The sequence below is a fragment of the Mauremys reevesii genome, linkage group 2 (genome assembly GCF_016161935.1).
Source record: "Mauremys reevesii isolate NIE-2019 linkage group 2, ASM1616193v1, whole genome shotgun sequence".
NCBI classification, from domain to species: Eukaryota; Metazoa; Chordata; order Testudines; family Geoemydidae; genus Mauremys; species Mauremys reevesii.
In genome coordinates, this window is record NC_052624.1 from 264,041,085 (window position 1) to 264,057,435 (window position 16,351).

The following is a 16,351-nucleotide window of genomic DNA, read 5'->3' on the forward strand; positions in this document are numbered from 1 at the left end:
GACCCTGCAAACACTTCATTAGTGAAGCACAGGATTAGCAGGAATAGTACTGTTGACTTCCATAGGTAACGCCCTAAACCTGCAAACATTTACACACTTACTTAACTTTACGGTTTACTTAATCCTGCAGACACTTAGGCCCATCTACTACAAACATTTACGCAGAAGCTTAATTTTACTACAAGAGAGATGCCCGCTTGTTGGCAGAATCCCGGTCGGTCTAAGCGTTTGCAAGATTAAAGCCTATGTTTGTTCCTTCCTTTCGGTACCTGCCATGTTACTGGCTGCCCTACAAAATTCGCTGCTCCCCGTGGGCACGATGAGCTCTGCTCGTCTCTCCAGGGAGGGTAAATACAGCAACGCGTGGAAGCTTCACCCGCAGGGGAAACTGCGAGGGGAGCGCGGCGCTTCTGCAGCCCCCTGCCTGCCACTCTCCACAGGCAGGAGGGGCAGACTCCTCCCCGGGAAGCGGGGCACTTACACCAGGAAACGCCCCGGCCTGGAGGAGGCAGCCGGCTCTCGCCCCGTAGGGCAGGGACAGCCCCGCTCCAGGGGAGAGGGCCCCGCTCCCCACTGCAGAGAGGGGGCACCAGGCCGAGGACACGCAGCCAGGGCGGGGCAGAGCCCGCGCCCCGCGAGAGAGGCGCCGCCTCAGCGGCCTGCCCGTGGGCTCCCGCCTCCCCTCACCCGGCGGGGAGCCCTGCCCGGGGCCGCGGAGGGGCCGCTCACCTGGGCCGCCTTGGTGTAGCTGGCCATGGCGGCGCGCCGGGGGAGCGGGTTCGCCGCCGGACCCGCTCCCGACTCCCGGTGGCAGGAAGCGGAAGCGGGGGCGGTGGAGGCGGGAGAAGCCGGCGGCGGCTGCTGAGCGTCCCCGGGAGGAGGCGCCCGGCTGCGGCAATGGACCGGTACCTGCTGTTCGTGAGCTGGGAGGAGCGGAGAGCCCCGCGGGGCGGCGGCGGCGCCGAGCGCGTAGCAGGTGCGGGCGAGCGGGGCTCGGTGGTGGCGGCAGAGCCCTGGGGCGAGACGCTGCACAGCGCGGGGTCCTGCGCCGCCCGGAGCGGCTCCTCCAGGCACAGCCAGAGGGGAGTCTCGCCGCGGGGCCCCGGCTGGGGGCCGCAGGAGTGGGGGGAGCTGTCATTGTGGGGGTGCCTAGGACCCCAGGCGTCACTGAGAGGGGCCGTGGCATCACTTCCGGTGTTCGCAGTTCGCGGTGGTGGTCAAGGCTTCTAGTTGTGGCTCTAGGGTTTTGTGTGTTTTTCCCCGCAGCGCACATTCCTGGTGGGACCAGTCCCAGGTTTCAGGCCGGCCGAGTGGAGCAAGGGGCACCCAAGTGCCTTCTCCACGCTGCCTTGCGCTGCAGGCCGCTCAGGGAGCTCTGAACAGATTGGTTCGAGCCCTCATCGTTCCCTCCTCACTCTGCCATCTGCCAGGAGAGCTTAGGAACAATCCCACCGTGCAGCCGGCCGGCAAGGGAGAGGAGCGTGTATCGTTGAGGATAAAAGAGACCTGCAAAATTGTGGTGTGAGATGTTTACATCGTGTGGTCATGTTTGCATTGCACCATCACACCAATGTATAGGGACACAGTCATGGTGGTGATATGCCATAGCACATCTCAAAAGATGGCCCTTTATTACTTCAAAAAAGAGGAGTATTTATGGCACCTTAGAGACTAACCAATTTATTTGAGCATAAGCTAAAACCCACTTCATCCGATGCATGCAGTGGAAAATACAGGAGGAAGATAGATATACACAGAGGACATGAAAAAATGGGTGTTGCCATACACACTCTAACGAGTGATCAGTTAAGGTGGGCTATTATCAGCAGGAGAAAAAAGAACTTTTGTAGTGATAATTAGGATGGCCCATTTCCAACAGTTGACAAGAAGGTGTGAGTAACAATAGAGGGAAAAATTAGCATGGGGAAATAGGTTTTACTTTGGGTAATAATGACCCATCCACTCCCAGTCTTTATTCAAGCCTAATTTAATGGTGTCCAGTTTGTAAATTAATTCCAGTTCTGCAGTTTCTCATTGGAGTCTGGTTTTGAAGTTTTTTTGTTGGAGTTTTGCGACTTTGAGATCTGTAATCGAGTGACCAGGGAGGTTGAAGTGTTCTCCGATCGGTTTTTGAATGTTATAATTCTTGACGTATGATTTGTGTCCGTTTATTCTTTTGCGTAGAGACTGTCTGGTTTGGCCAATGTACATGGCAGAGGGGCATTGCTAGCACATGATGGCATGTATCACATTGGTAGATGTGCAGGTGAACGAGTCTCTGATAGTGTCCACTATCCACTATAGTGTCCATTTTTTCATGCCCTCTGTATATATCTCTTTCTACTGTATTTTCTACTGCATGCATCCGATGAAGCTTATGCTCAAATAAATTTGTTAGTCTCTAAGGTGCCACAAGTACTCCTCGTTTTTTGCTGATACAGACTAACACGACTACCACTCTGAAACCTTTTTGTGGTTTTGTTTTTTCATTCGTAGATCAATTCATAGATTCTACGGCCAGAAGGGAGCATTGTAATCATCTAGTCCAGGGTTGGGCAAACTATTTGGTCACATTGGGGTTCTGAAACTGTGTGGAGGGCCGGGTAGGGAAGGCTGTGCCTCCCCAAACAAACAGCCTGGCCCCCACCCCCTATCTGCTCCCTCCCACTTCTCGCCCCCTGACTGCCCCCCTCAGAACCCCCGACCCATCCAACCCCCTTTGCTTCTTGTCCCCTGACTGCCCCCTCCTGGGGCCCCCCACCCCTAACCACTCCCCCAGGATCCCACCCCCTATCCAAACCCCTGGCCCCGACCACACCCCCCAGAACCTCCGCCCCATCCAACTGCTCCCTGTCCCCTGACTGCCTCCCTGGACCCTCTGCCCCTTATCTACCCCTCATTTCCCACCCCCTTACCATGCTGGTCAGAGCAGCAGGACTGACAGCTGCGCTGCCTGGCTGGAGCCAGCCATGCCACTGCGCTGCCTGGCAGGAGCTCGCAGCCCCGCCGCCCAGAGCGCTGGCGGCACGGCGAGCTGAGACTGAGGGGGAGGGGAGACAGCAGGGGAGGGGCCAGGGGCTAGCCTCCCCAGCCGGAGCTTAAGGGCTAGGCAGGATGGTCGCACGGGCCAAATTGCCCACCTCTGATCTAGTCTGACCTCCTGTATAACACAGTCCATAGAACTTCTCCAAAATAATTTTTAGCGCAGATCTTTTAGAAAAATATTCAGTCTTGATTTAAAAATTGTCAGTAAGGAAGAATCCACCTAGACCCTGGGTAAATTGTGGCAAGTAGAACTTTCTTATAGGTAGGGAAGTGCAAGCTCCCATGATATTGCTCTTGTGAGTTCTCTTCCTGATGTGTCACAACATCTGTCAGGCCTCAAAACAGGCTCTTCTTTGCATATCCTTTCAAGGCACACTCTGCTAAACAGACACTCAAGACTAACTGGATCTGTTGGCCTAACTAGCAAGTTTTCTGGCATTTGCAAGAAAGGAAGGAATTGTTTTTGTTTTCTGTTAATAGAAACTTTTTTTTTTTTTGCAGGTATAACTGCTGCAAATGTTTGTAACCTTCTGAAAGAAAATTGTAGAACCTTTATAAATGAGGATGTAAGCACGTTCCCAGGTAAATACAGCAATATAAAGGAAATGTAATTGTGGTGGTTGTTTTTTAACCAGGGCTTGAAAAATCATGTGCCCTGGGCAAATAGGAAAGTTTGAATGAATGAATGAATCATCAGTCTCTGCAGAATCTGTGCTTTCATTTTTTTTTAAAATCCACAATTAAAGCCATTATATTTGTGAAGAAAATCTTCCAAACGTGAAACAAGTATAACCAATGCAGATTTAGCCAGAGAAAACTCCTGACAGCCACAGTGTCTGCTACAGCTTGTGGCTTTCCCAAGCGACAACAGGTATTTTCATTGCTGTTCAGAACAGGGCAGTATTGAAACTGACAAAAATTGAGTCACTTTCAATTTGCTGCTGCTTGGGAAATGGTGAAGTCTTCCCTAGACCCCTTGTGCAGGAAGTAGCCAGGTGATTGGGGGTAATGTAAAATAGTAGACACCGCCACCCTTCTTTGCAGCCAGGAGAAGGAGTTGTTTCAGGGGTATGAGGTGGAACAGAGCGAATGCTTTTTCTCTCTTCTAGCAGTTGATTTAGGGGATTTCATGTGTTTTAGAAACCTGCGGGCAGGAAGCTAGAATGAAAGATAGGACCTTTAAACAATGTCTTGGGATAGCTGCCTGACAGGAACCCCAGCATTTTCCCTGCCTTGCCCAGCAGCTTAGTGGAGGGAAGGGGGATTCAAATTTGGGCATTGCCAAGACAGTCACATTTCCTTCTCCCACCTGTTTTCCATATTTTTCTCTGGCTAATAGGCTTAGTTCTGTAGATATTAGGTGTTCGTAGAATTTCCAAGCCTGATGGATGAGTGTGGGCAGGAGAAAGAGAGTGAAAGGACTGATGGGGTAAGTTGAAAAGGGGAAGTAAGGTATGTAGTGAGATTTTTGTAGTGAGACATTATGTACGGAAAATGGGAGAGGCAGACACAAAAGGTGGGTGGAAGGAGAAAAGAGGAAATGGATACAGAGGACAACTCAAGAAAAGATTGATTTATCATCAGGAAGAAAGCAACTGGAGTGAAGCTGGGAAGGGAAAGAGGGGATAACACATGCAAGAGAGATGTACTAAGTTCCAAAGAGCTTGTCAAACTGTCTAGCTGTCAATATTTTTGCTAAATAGTATTTGAGCAAATTCCAGTGAAACGTGTTGAATAATATAGTCAAATTATTTTTCTGCTTTTTCAGTAAAACCTAGCAGTAAGCTATATCATAAAAAAGTATTAAATAGAACATTGACAATATTATAGTTAAATACAGTACACACTATATGTTTTATTCCTTCATTTGTAAAGGTAAAGCTTGTCTGTGTGGGAAACAGTACTTTCTTGGGAGTCAGAGACTGTGGAATCAACTTCCACATGAACTAAGGACCATTGTAAACCTCACACCTTCTGCTCTAAGGCAAGGCTCATCTCTTTGATTTTGTCTTCTTTAACATAAATACATAGACATGTACACTTAAAAAATAGTAAATCCTACCACAACAAGGCATTCCAGCACACACACTTCTTCCACGGGGAAATGATAGAGAAGAAACAAAATGTGACAGATTTTATTCACATTTCTTAATCTACTACTGGAAGATGCTCGAATACTATATTGATGAGCGTGGTATAAGAATCTGTATGGAATCCAAGGTATGTGGCTTTGGGTAGTAGGAAATGTGGTCTCTCAGGTATTTTTTATTTTGACTCGTAAGTGTCAGGTAAAAAATGGTTGTCCAAAAACTATATTAATCTACAGGATTGTGGCTTGTTCCCAGCAGCCTAGATGCTGTGGTTTAGTGGCAGTAAAGTCAAATAGTGTACCTTAGCTAAGGACTGACCTGTGAGGTGATGAGCTCCTTATCTCCCATGATCGGGGCCTTCATTATTATATTTGTGGTCCCAGGTTTATTGTTATAAATGATATTCTCTGCGCCCTGGTTCATTTTAATGGATGCTGTAAAGCTTGCAGAGACATTGTAATGAACATTTGTAAAGTGCTTTGAGAGCCTCTGATGAACATATACAAATTTCTAAGGTGTCTGAAACTCACTATTTAATTTCAGAGTATTATATTACTGATTTACTTAATCAATAATCAACCTATTAATCTCTGATAGCTGTTGTATTTGTGTGACTTACATAGCACAATTGTGACCTTACTGAGTACTATAGCTTTCTGCGTAGGTCAGGAATACTGGATTTCAAAACAACTAAACAAAGTAATTTGTTAATTTTCAGCCAAAACTGAATTAATTACTTTACAAAATATAATTAACTGATCTGGATATGCTCTGTTTGTTTACGGCCAGCCCATTACATCCAGTGGAGAGCTGATTATGAGCCATGAGGAGGGACCCAGCTTTTAAGTTAAGCAGTTTGAGAGGAGTTATCAAACCACTGAGCTGGCTATGTTGTTTACAGCTTTAGGGAAGTCACTGCAATGCACTGTATTGTTGATTTAGAGAAAACATTAATCTCTCATTCTATCAACCATCTGAGCAGGCTGATGAGTATTGTGATTCAGCTGAGGTATGGGCATAAATTGTGAGAGGGGATAATTGTGAAGAATCAAACTGAGAAATTGTCTTACATTATCCTTGGTACAATTAGAGGCTCACAAATGACTTAATGCCCATGGCTTTAGTTGTAATGCCAAAAGAAAACTAATGCTTAAGCAACAGTGGCATATTAAAATGTACATGTTAAGCATGTTTTGCTACAAAACTAAGATGCAAATATGACATTCCAATGCTAGTAACTTTTACCATCTACAGATTCACCACCATTCAGTTTAGTCTGGCATGATTTGCAATTTTTATGCATGCCGTACCTATGCTACAATACAGCCATATGGGGGGAACTGATTACAAGGCAGTTGCCCCTATTATTACTGGTAATTGGTTTCAACCAGTCTGGAATGGAATCAATTTGTAGTGCAGACTGGACCTTCAACATAGCTGTAGACTAAAGCCCCAATATTCTGCATATATACTACAAATTAAGACAATGTTTGTTATTGTGTTCGGGGTAACCATGTTATAACCAGGTTACCTGATAATGATTGTATTTGTAACATAGACAGATCCTCAGATTACCAAAATAGAGCCTGCAGTGATAGAGGGCAAATTAGAGCCAAAAGGGGGGCGGGGGGGAGAGAAAAAGGCTGTATTTGCCTGAAAAGTTATATATGATTGGGTTACTTAAATTTCTACCTCAAGTAGTAAAGTAAGGTCACAAGTAAAAATCTTTATTTAGACTCTTTGTAAGAAGGAAATGAAATTGAAATAGGAAGAATGGACTGTGTGGATTGCTTTTGATGTTTTAAAAAATGTTTTATTCCTCCTTAGCATGTTCTGTGGCTGGCGTTCCAGGTATGAGGAAATGGTATTTTGCAAATCAAGTTATATATGATTTCTATCAGGTAAGAAGAAAAACAGTTCTGTAACTCTTCTGCTGACAGTGCAAATTTTGATTAACATAAATCAGCACTTTGACTAATACATTCCTTTTGCTTTATTAGTTTTGTAGTTCTGACTGGGAGGAGATCAATGTTGACATGAAGAAAGATGAAAATGAAAACTCTCTCCAAACCAGTATAGAAGAATGCCTGGGTGCTATTCAGAGTTTTGAGGAGGAAGACAGTAGCAGCAGAGAGTCACTGTCACTGATTGAGTATGCTTATTACATTTTTATTGAAACATGTAGTGATTCAGATCTGATACAGAATAAGGGAACCAAGAGAACTAATTTAGGTTTTTTTTATGATAGTTTGTGTCCATTTTAATTAATCAGTAATCCCCCAAAACCTTTAAATCCAAAATTCAGTGTGGTTTTACATGACTCTTAACTTTTATGGAATAACAAAATAAGATATTTTAAAGTAAAGAGTCATGTAAAGCCATGCTGAATTTTGGATTTAAAGGTTTTTCATTAGTTCTAACTGCTGACTTAATTAAGATGCCAAGACAGGCATGAAACATGTCCCCTTTTTGTTCTACATCAAGATGTTTGAACCCGTCAGTTAAACGTAAATATAGGGGATTGATTTTTGTTCTGTGCTTCATAAGAATTTTGACATAATTTCAAAGTCTCACAAAGATATTTGTTTATGCTTGCTAATCTGTCGTTTTACTTCAAGCTGTTCAGTGACTAGAATACCTAATACTTTGCCTGTCTTGAATGATGTTTGTATGCACAGTTAAAATTTATATTATATTCTTATATTTTATTTCCTTGAAAGGGTTCGTTGTGGTGACATGCTCCAGGATTTTCAAAGGAGCCTGAGGCAGTTAGGTGCTCAAATCTCAGTGAAATGAGTGTCTAATATAGCTGGTCAAAAAATATATAGAAACGTTTTCCACTGGAGAATGCAGATGGGTCAGAACCAAAACTATTTCATGGGAATGTGCTGACTTTGACCATTGTGTTTATTTTGACTTTATTGGTTTGATTAATTTAATTGTGGTTTTTATAAGTATAACATATTACATTTAATACTAGATATTGGTTTGACATTATTGAATCATTTTGTTGATTCCAAATTTAAATTTTTGGAATATTTGTTCCAAGGGAAATTTTGAATTTTGTATTTTTGTTCCAATTCTGAACAAAAACAAATTTTGAAATGTCAGAATTTCTGACAGAACAGAAATTCCTGCTTCCTGTTAGTGCTCATGTCTAACTATTTTAGGTCCCTTTGATAATCTCAGGTATAGCATATAATCTGTTATAATTCTGTTTAGTCTTTATCTTAAAATGATAGAGTGAAAAGAGGTTAAAGTAAGTTTATGGAGAGAACGGAGAGCAAACAAATAAGTAAAACAAGTTTAAATCATGTTGAAAACTGAAAAACCTATAAGAACGGCCATACTGGGTCAGACCAAAGCCATCTGGGTCAGACCATCTAGCCCAGCATCCTGTCTTCTGACAGTGGCCAATGCCAGGTGCCCCAGAGGGAATGAACAGAACAGGTAATCATCAAGTGATGCATCCCCTGTCGCCCATTCCCAGCTTCTGGCAGACAGAGACTAGGGATACTATCCCTGCCCATCCTGGCTAATAGCCATTGATGGACCTATCCTCCATTAATTTATCTAGTTCTTTTTTGAACCCTGTTATAGTCTTGGCCTTCACAACATCCTCTGGCAAGGAGTTCCACAGGTTGACTGTGCGTTGTGTGAAAAAATACTTCCTTTTGTTTGTTTTAAAACTGCTGCCTATTAATTTCATTTGGGGGCCCCTAGTTCTTGTGTTATGACAAGGAGTAAATAACACTTCCTTATTTACTTTCTCTACATCAGTCCCAGTCTTATTAATCTCTCCTCAAACGGCAGCAGTTCCATACCCCTTATCATTTTTGTTGCCCTTTTCTGAACCTTTTCCAATTGCAATATATCTTTTTTGAGATGGGGCGACCACATTTGTATTCAAGATGTGGGCATACCATGGATTTATATAGAGGCAATATGATATTTTCTGTCTTATTATCTATCACTTTCTTAATGATTCTCAACATTCTGTTCACTTTTTTCACTGCCGCTGCACATTGAGTGGATGTTTTTACAGAACTATCTGTAAAATAGTTGTCCAGCTATATTCACCTCTTGGGACCTGATCCTGTGCTCCACTTAGGACTAAATCAAGAATTGCCTCCCCTCTTGTGGGTTCCAAGACTAGCTGCTCCAAGAAGCAGTCATTTAAGATGTCAAGAAACTTTATCTCTGCATTCCATCCTGAGGTGATATGTAACCCCAGTCAGTCTGGGGATAGTTGAAATCCCCCATTATTATTGATTTTTTTGTTTTAATAGCCTCTCTAATCTCTCTGAGTATTTCACAGTAACTATCTCCATCCTGGTCAGGTGGTTGGTAATCTATCCCTACTGTTATCTTATTATTATTCGAGCATGGAATTACTATCCATAGAGATTCTGTGGTACAGTTTGGTTCATTTAAGATTTTTACTTCATTTAACTATGCTTTCCTTCACATATAGCACCACTCCCCCCACCAGCATGACCTGTTCTGTCCTTCTGATATATTTTGTACCTGGTATTACTGTGTCCCATTGATTATCCTCATTCCACCAAGTTTCTGTGATGCCTATTATATCAATATCCTCATTTAATACGAGGCACTCTAGTTCGCCCATCTTATTATTTAGACTTCTAGCATTGGCATATAAAGACTTGTTGTTTTTTAGCTGCCTGCCATTACATGATGTAATTGAATGAGACTTTTTTTCATTTGACTGCTTCTCATCAGATCGTACCTGTATTTTATCTTCTATACTCTCCTGCTTACTAGGATGTAGGGAATCTCCATTTATAGGTCCTCCCTGAAGGGATGTCTCTGTCCGAACCATGTGCTCCTCCACACCTGTTGATTTTCCCCCAGCCCTTAATTTAAAAACTATAATATATGCTAATGTATTAAGGGAAAAAATTTCCACTAAAAGAGTCAGTCGGTTATTCTCTGAAACATAGCAGTATGTCTTCAAATATACTTTTTAAAATCAGGCTTTTACTTTTTGTATACTCACTTTTGTTGTTCTGATAATAATGTACAAAAGTTATTTCCAAGTAATACCAATTGTAGGATCTTCACTACAGTATTTTTTACTTTGTCTACACTGGAGCATTTTGGCAATGCCAGCGCAGATGTAACCCCCAAGCACTTGGGTAGGTGCCATGTGTCTACACTCACAACTTCTCCTAAGAGTGCACTGACATTCATACCATTGTTGTTATTTCACTTACTCTGAGCAAAGATAAACACAATTGCATCCTCCACTGGGTCCCTCTGCACCAGCGTGGCCTGGACATGACAGTTGCAGTAGTGCAGTTGGTTCTCCCAGTACTACTCCACAGTGTTCTTGCCCACAGTTCAGTGACATCTCTGATAGGTCTCTTTCACTTGTCTATTCATACTCCATCTCCTCTGTGTAGGCCAGAGAGCAGCTGAGGTAGTACTCATCTGGTCTTGGCTCGGCTTTTCACTTGCTTTTCCCATTTTCTCCCACTCCTTGTATTCAAAGGCACAGAGTCCTAATACTAGCAAAACTTCATTTTAGGTTTTTTCCCTTGGCTGTTTAACAATGTATAATCTGCATAATAAAGCATTTGTATAGTTGAAACGTGTTAGAACTCCAACAATAAACTTTTAAAAGAGGAAGTGGTTATGCCTCGTGGGGAGCCAAGCAGGCTCTCTTCCATGACAACCAGGCTTTCACCGTTCCCCTCACAACATCTTAGTGGAGATACAAAAGAGAAGGAGATGGTTAATCCAACAATAATAACTAGGGCCCTACCAAATTCACCGTACATTTTGGTCAATTTCACGGTCACAGGATTTAAAAAATCATAAAATTTCATGATTTCAGCTATTTAAATCTGAAATTTCATGGTGTTGTAATTGTAGGGGTCCTGACCCAAAACGGCGTTGTGGGGGGGTGGTACTGCTACCCTTACTTCTGCACTGCTGCTTGTGGTAGCGCTGCTTTCAGAGGCGGGCAGCTGGAGTGGGGTGGCTGCTGTCTGGGAGCCCAGCTTTGAAGGCAGAGCTTCCGCTAGCAATAGCGCAGAAGTGGTATGGTACTGTCACCCTTACTTCTGCGCTGCTGCCAGCGGAGCTGTCCTCAGTCAGCAGCTGCCATTCTCTGGCCACCCAGCTCAGAAGTAAGGGTGGCATGGCATGGTATTGCCACCATTACTTCTGGGCTGCTGCTGACAGGGCGCTACCTTTAGAGCGGGCATGTGGCCAACAGCCACTGCTCTCTGGCTGCCCAGCTCTGAAGGCAGCACCGAAGTAAGTGTGGCAATACTGCAACCCCCCCAAAAATAACCTTGCGACCCCACTGCAAATCCTTTTTGGATTGGGATCCCCAATTTGAGAAACGCCGGTCTCCCTCGTGAAAGCTGAATAGGATAGGGTAAAAGTACACAAAAGACCAGGTTTCATGGTCCATGATGCGTGTTTCATGGCCATGAGTTTGGTAGGGCCCTAATAACTAAAAATCCCAAAAGCAAAACAGCTGTATAACAAAATATGAACTCATGAACGTAATCACAAGAAAGAGTAGTAGGAACACAAGCTTCTTGCCTCCTCAAGTATGATCACTCCAAAAAGGGGATGCTCACTCTTGCAAAAATCAGGATGCTAGATCTAAACTGATTAATTGTAACACAACATTTGCTCAGGTGACTTGAATTCAGAGAAGAGCTTATGAAAAAAATCCCCAAATACATATCTTCTAAAGAACAAATTCCAAATCTTGATAGTGAGGAAATGGCAGCATAGAGCTCAGGTTGCTAACATATAGAGTAGTTGGCATTTTAGAGATATTAGGGGTTTTTTAACTTTAGAGGGAATCAATTGACTATACTTTTTTTCTGGCTGTTTGAAATCTTAGATACTTAAATTCCTAGAGTTTTTAAGTTTAAAATATAGACTTTTATGTAGTGAAGGCATAAATGGTGTATGTTCTTGTGCTGTCCCTTGTACCAAGATAAGGCATGCCTTGCATGTTTCTTCTAGAAAATAAGATTATACATGTAAATATAGTAGATGCTATTGTAATAGATAAATGTGCAATACTGAGAATGAAACTTCTCATATTAAATGTAAGTAGTAAAATACATAGAATGGGTAGTTATCCATTACTGTTAATATGTTGATAGCTATAGTACTACACAGCAGAAGATTGTAAAAAGCTGTAAATGAAGCTGAAGATTTTACCTTTGGTTACTTGCTTTGAGAGGCAGCATAGACTAGTGGACAGATCAGAGCTGGGAGCCAGATACTCTTGAATTCTAAACTCAGTTCTATCATTGACTCTGTGGCCTTGGAGAAATCACTTAACCTATCTGCCTTTGTTTCTCTGTAAGTAAAATGGAAATGTCAGTGATTCCTTGCAGAGTTAATATGGTGGTTGCTTAGTGCTTTGAAGATGTAGTGTACTTTCATAAAGTGCTAAATATCATTACTGGTAATTTAGTTCTGGATAATTTTGTATATAAACTTTTTCAATCTGGTAACCCTCTTTAATTTCAGTGTCTATGAAGAATCTGCAGAGAGTCTACATCAGTTATCGGACAAGCTCCCTGCTCCTGGTAATTTCACAAGCTTGTGTTTATCTTGAAGGTCCCTGTTCTGAGGAGCTTGCAGTCTAAGGACAGATAGTTAGACAGAAGTTAAGGGAAGGGGGAGCAGCAACTGAGGAATTTTGAAATGTCAGCTAGTTTCAGTCTAGGTGGCATTGCAGAAGTGAGTACTTCAGGGACTTAAACATGGACAGGGTATTTGCCTTGTGAATAAGCTCAGAGAGGTTGGACCATGCATGTGGTGTGGAAGAAGTGATGGAGGTAACTGACTGACTGTGAGAAAGCAGATGGAGTTGAGAACATTGGCAGAAAGGGGGGTGGAGGGTAGGTAACATGAAGCCCAATGTGTGAGTAGGGAGGAGGCATTATAGAGAGTTTTGAAGCTTAAATTTTATTCACTAGCTGATGGGTGGTGTGGGTTGTCAATGGAGAAATCCAAAGGAGAGTAATGTTCAGATCGACAGGCAGGGAAAATGACTGGACTGAAGGGAGCAATGTGTTTTTTTGGGAGGTCAGAGTGGAGGATGTTGCAGTGGTCAAAGCAGAATATAGAGGGCCTGAATGGCAGTTTTCACTGTGGGGGATGGAAAGAAAAGTATACACCTTGGAGATGTTGAGGAGGATGAAACAAGAGACAGTCTGGTTGCGTGGGGCTCAAAAATAACCTGTATATCATTGACTTGAGTCACAGGGCTGGAGTTGTTGGGGGCTGGAGTTTAAGGGCTGGAGTTGTTGATGGTGATAGAGAAGGGAGGGAAGTAGAGAACGTTTGGGAGAGAAGATAATGTGTTTTGGTTTTCCTGTGAAGTATAAGCTGATGACAAGACATCAAAGAGGAGAAGCTAAAGCAGGAGTTGGCAACCTACGGCATGACTGCCAATGGTGGCACGCAAGCCGATTTTTAATGGCATGCTGAGGTCCCGGCCGCCGGCCCCACTCAGCCCACTGCTGGCCTGGGTGAAGGAACCCCAGGCTGGTAGTGGGCTGAGCGGAGCCAGCGGCTGGAACCCCTGCTGGCAGGAGCCGGTGGTTGGAACCCCAGACTGGCAGTGGGCTGAGCAGGGCCCTGGCCCTGTTCAGCCCGCTGCTAGCCCAGGGTCCTGGCCGCCGGTCCCGCTCAGCCCGCTGCTGGCCTGGATGGATGGAACCCCGGGCAGGCAGCAGGCTGAGCGGAGCCAGTGGCTGGAACCCTGGCTGGCAGGAGCCGGCAGACGGAACTCCAGACTGGCAGTAGGCTGAGCCGCTCAGCCCGCCGCTGCTCTGGGGTCCTGGCCCCTGGCCACGCTCAGCCTGCTGCTGCTCTGGGGTTCCGGCTGCCGGCCCCGTGCCAGCCGGGGTCCCAGCAGCCAGGACCTTGAAGTGAAAGTAAGGGGGAGCGTGCATGCTCAGAGCTGGCCGATGCTGGGGCGCTCCGCTGCGGCTGGAGGCACAGCTCATGGCTGCTGGCTGCCGGAACTCTCCGGCAGGTTGGCGCTGGCGTCCCTGTGCTTCGGACTAAGCAGCAGGCAGTCAGGCAAGTCAAAGGGGCCAGCGGGACGCTGCTCCTCTCTCGCCACTGTGGCTGGATACCAGGGCACTACAGGCATGTGCCATCCCTGTGGCGTGCACAGCTGTGGCCCCTCGTGGGGGAAGGGGAAGGGAGCAGCAGGCCAGCGGGTCTTCGGCCACTGTCCCCCATTTGCCTGCAGATGCAGTGCCCCCACACAGCTGGCCCACAGCTCTCTTGGCAGGAACAGGAACAACGTGGGGCAGGGACCCATCCAGGTGATCTGGCTGCAACCCAGGTGATCTGTCCCAGGCCAGTCCCAAGCCCCTCCTTCCCCCCCCCCGAACTTCCCCCCCTACATACACACACCAACCCCCTGTCCTGAGCCCCTCATGCCACTCAACCCTGACTCCTGCACCCCCCATGCTCCCACCCCTGACTCCTGCATCATCCACATCCCCATCCCCTGCCCTGAGTTCCCCGCACCCAAACCCCCTGCCCTGAGTGCTCCACACCTACACCCACACGTCCCCAGCCCCTGAGCTCCTCCCCACAAGGGGGGTTGCAATATGACAGTACCTGTAAGAAATGTAAGCTACTTTCACCCCTGCTGGAACCCCAGACCAGCAGCGGACTGAGCGGAACCAGCGGTGGGCTGAGCGGCTCATCCTGCTGCTGGTCTGGGGTTCTGGCCGCCGGTCCCACTCAGCCCATTGCTAGCCTGGGGTACTGGCAGCCAGCCCAGGGCTCTGCTCCTGGCCTTGACCCAGTGCTCTTCAGTCACCCCCTGCTGTAGCCCACATTGGAAAACTCAGCAAGGAAAAGCGAGGGCAAGGATCACGCTAAACTGATAAAATCTGCATTTTAATTTTATTTCAAATGAAGCTTCTTAAATATTTTTAAAACTTTATTTACTTTAAATACAACAATAGTTTATTTATATAATATAACATAAATTATAGAGAGAGACCTTCTAAAAACGTTAAAATGTATTACCGGCATGCGAAACCTTAAATTACAGTGAACTTGGCACACCGCTTCTGAAAGGTTGCCTACCCCTGTGCTAAAGAGAGAGGCTGAAATTCCAATAGCAGTGTTTCAAATCTTGTTCCTACATTTCTTGATTCTGCCCCTTTAACATACCTGATCACAATCAACAGTAAAGCATATTTTCTTAGAATGGTTTATAAATTTGTCTTACTCTTTAAAATGAGATGAGTGCTTGGCTCTACAATGTCATAGTATCCCATTAATTTGCATCGTATGTGTTTTATTTACAGGAAGAGCCTTGGTTGATGTAATACTACAGTCTGCTGAAAGAGATGCCCCCAAGTTAAAAGACTGCTTACCTGCTATTGGTGCCCTGAAACATCTGAAAGAATGGCATTCTGCAAAAATCACTATAGCAACAAATGACTATAAAGGGTAAGATTTTTTTAATTGTTCAAGCAGGTGCATTATTTGTTTTGCATCAACATACACTACTGTTTTTAAATAAAGCTTATGAAATGTCTTAGTTCTTGACAGATATTCTTTAGGAAAGTATGGATTTCTCTCTTAGAGAAGCGGAGGAGCATTCCAGACAATTCTATTGCTGTAAATACATGCTTTCAGCAAAGGAGCCGACAGAAATGCAAGCATTTAAAATGCTCCTAATTTCTACGGCACAATATATAAATATATTTAATCTCATTTTACTTAACTTTCCCTCATTAATCTAGTTTCCCCTGATATCCTGGCTTCATTTTACATTACATATTGTCTAAAGTTAATATATTACAACACACACAATTATTATTGATTAACTTTGAATCTGGGTTTGTAATTTTTATAAAATGGGTATCAAGATGGTGTTTTTGTCTTTTGAAGTTAAGACTATTGGCTTGAATATTTTTAATTACACACAAGTTTGCTGATTGCCTATTATCCTCCCACCTAGTCAGCTCAGTGTAAAATATAGAATGACTTTGGATATGTTTTATTTTTAACCACAAGTTTAACCACAAGTCAGCTGCTTTTTTCCCCATGAAGAGGATTGGGAACTAGAGTAGGGGTGCCTAAGCTTTGTGTCCAATAAGTAGGCTCAATCCTCCATTGTCTTGCTGTCATTTGCCATAACCATGTACTTTTCAAATCCAAGCTTAGAATTT

The 16,351-nt window shown here is 44.4% G+C and overlaps 2 protein-coding genes across 5 annotated transcripts in view; one reads left to right on the forward strand and one right to left on the reverse strand.

The window, feature by feature from the left end:
- Positions 1-868, reverse strand: part of MRPL13 (mitochondrial ribosomal protein L13) — a 51,462-nt gene extending 50,594 nt beyond the window's left edge. Inside the window, exon 1 of one of the 2 annotated variants that reach the window (XM_039523913.1) lies at positions 730-868. In XM_039523913.1, coding sequence (XP_039379847.1) covers positions 730-756 — 27 coding nt within the window. In that variant the 5' untranslated portion in view covers positions 757-868. Of the gene's footprint in view, positions 1-269; positions 410-729 lie in introns of those variants that run through there. The other variant, XM_039523914.1, reaches the window with a different exon arrangement.
- The window catches only part of LOC120397667 (MDM2 binding protein), a 57,341-nt gene continuing 41,851 nt past the window's right edge, over positions 862-16,351 (forward strand). The window contains exons 1-6 of one of the 3 annotated variants that reach the window (XM_039523910.1): positions 862-976; positions 3,547-3,627; positions 6,963-7,036; positions 7,136-7,287; positions 12,666-12,724; positions 15,482-15,626. In XM_039523910.1, the coding sequence (XP_039379844.1) occupies positions 898-976; positions 3,547-3,627; positions 6,963-7,036; positions 7,136-7,287; positions 12,666-12,724; positions 15,482-15,626 (590 nt within the window). In that variant the 5' untranslated portion in view covers positions 862-897. Of the gene's footprint in view, positions 977-3,546; positions 3,628-4,920; positions 5,030-6,128; positions 6,145-6,962; positions 7,037-7,135; positions 7,288-12,665; positions 12,725-15,481; positions 15,627-16,351 lie in introns of those variants that run through there. The other 2 variants (XM_039523911.1, XM_039523912.1) reach the window with 2 other exon arrangements.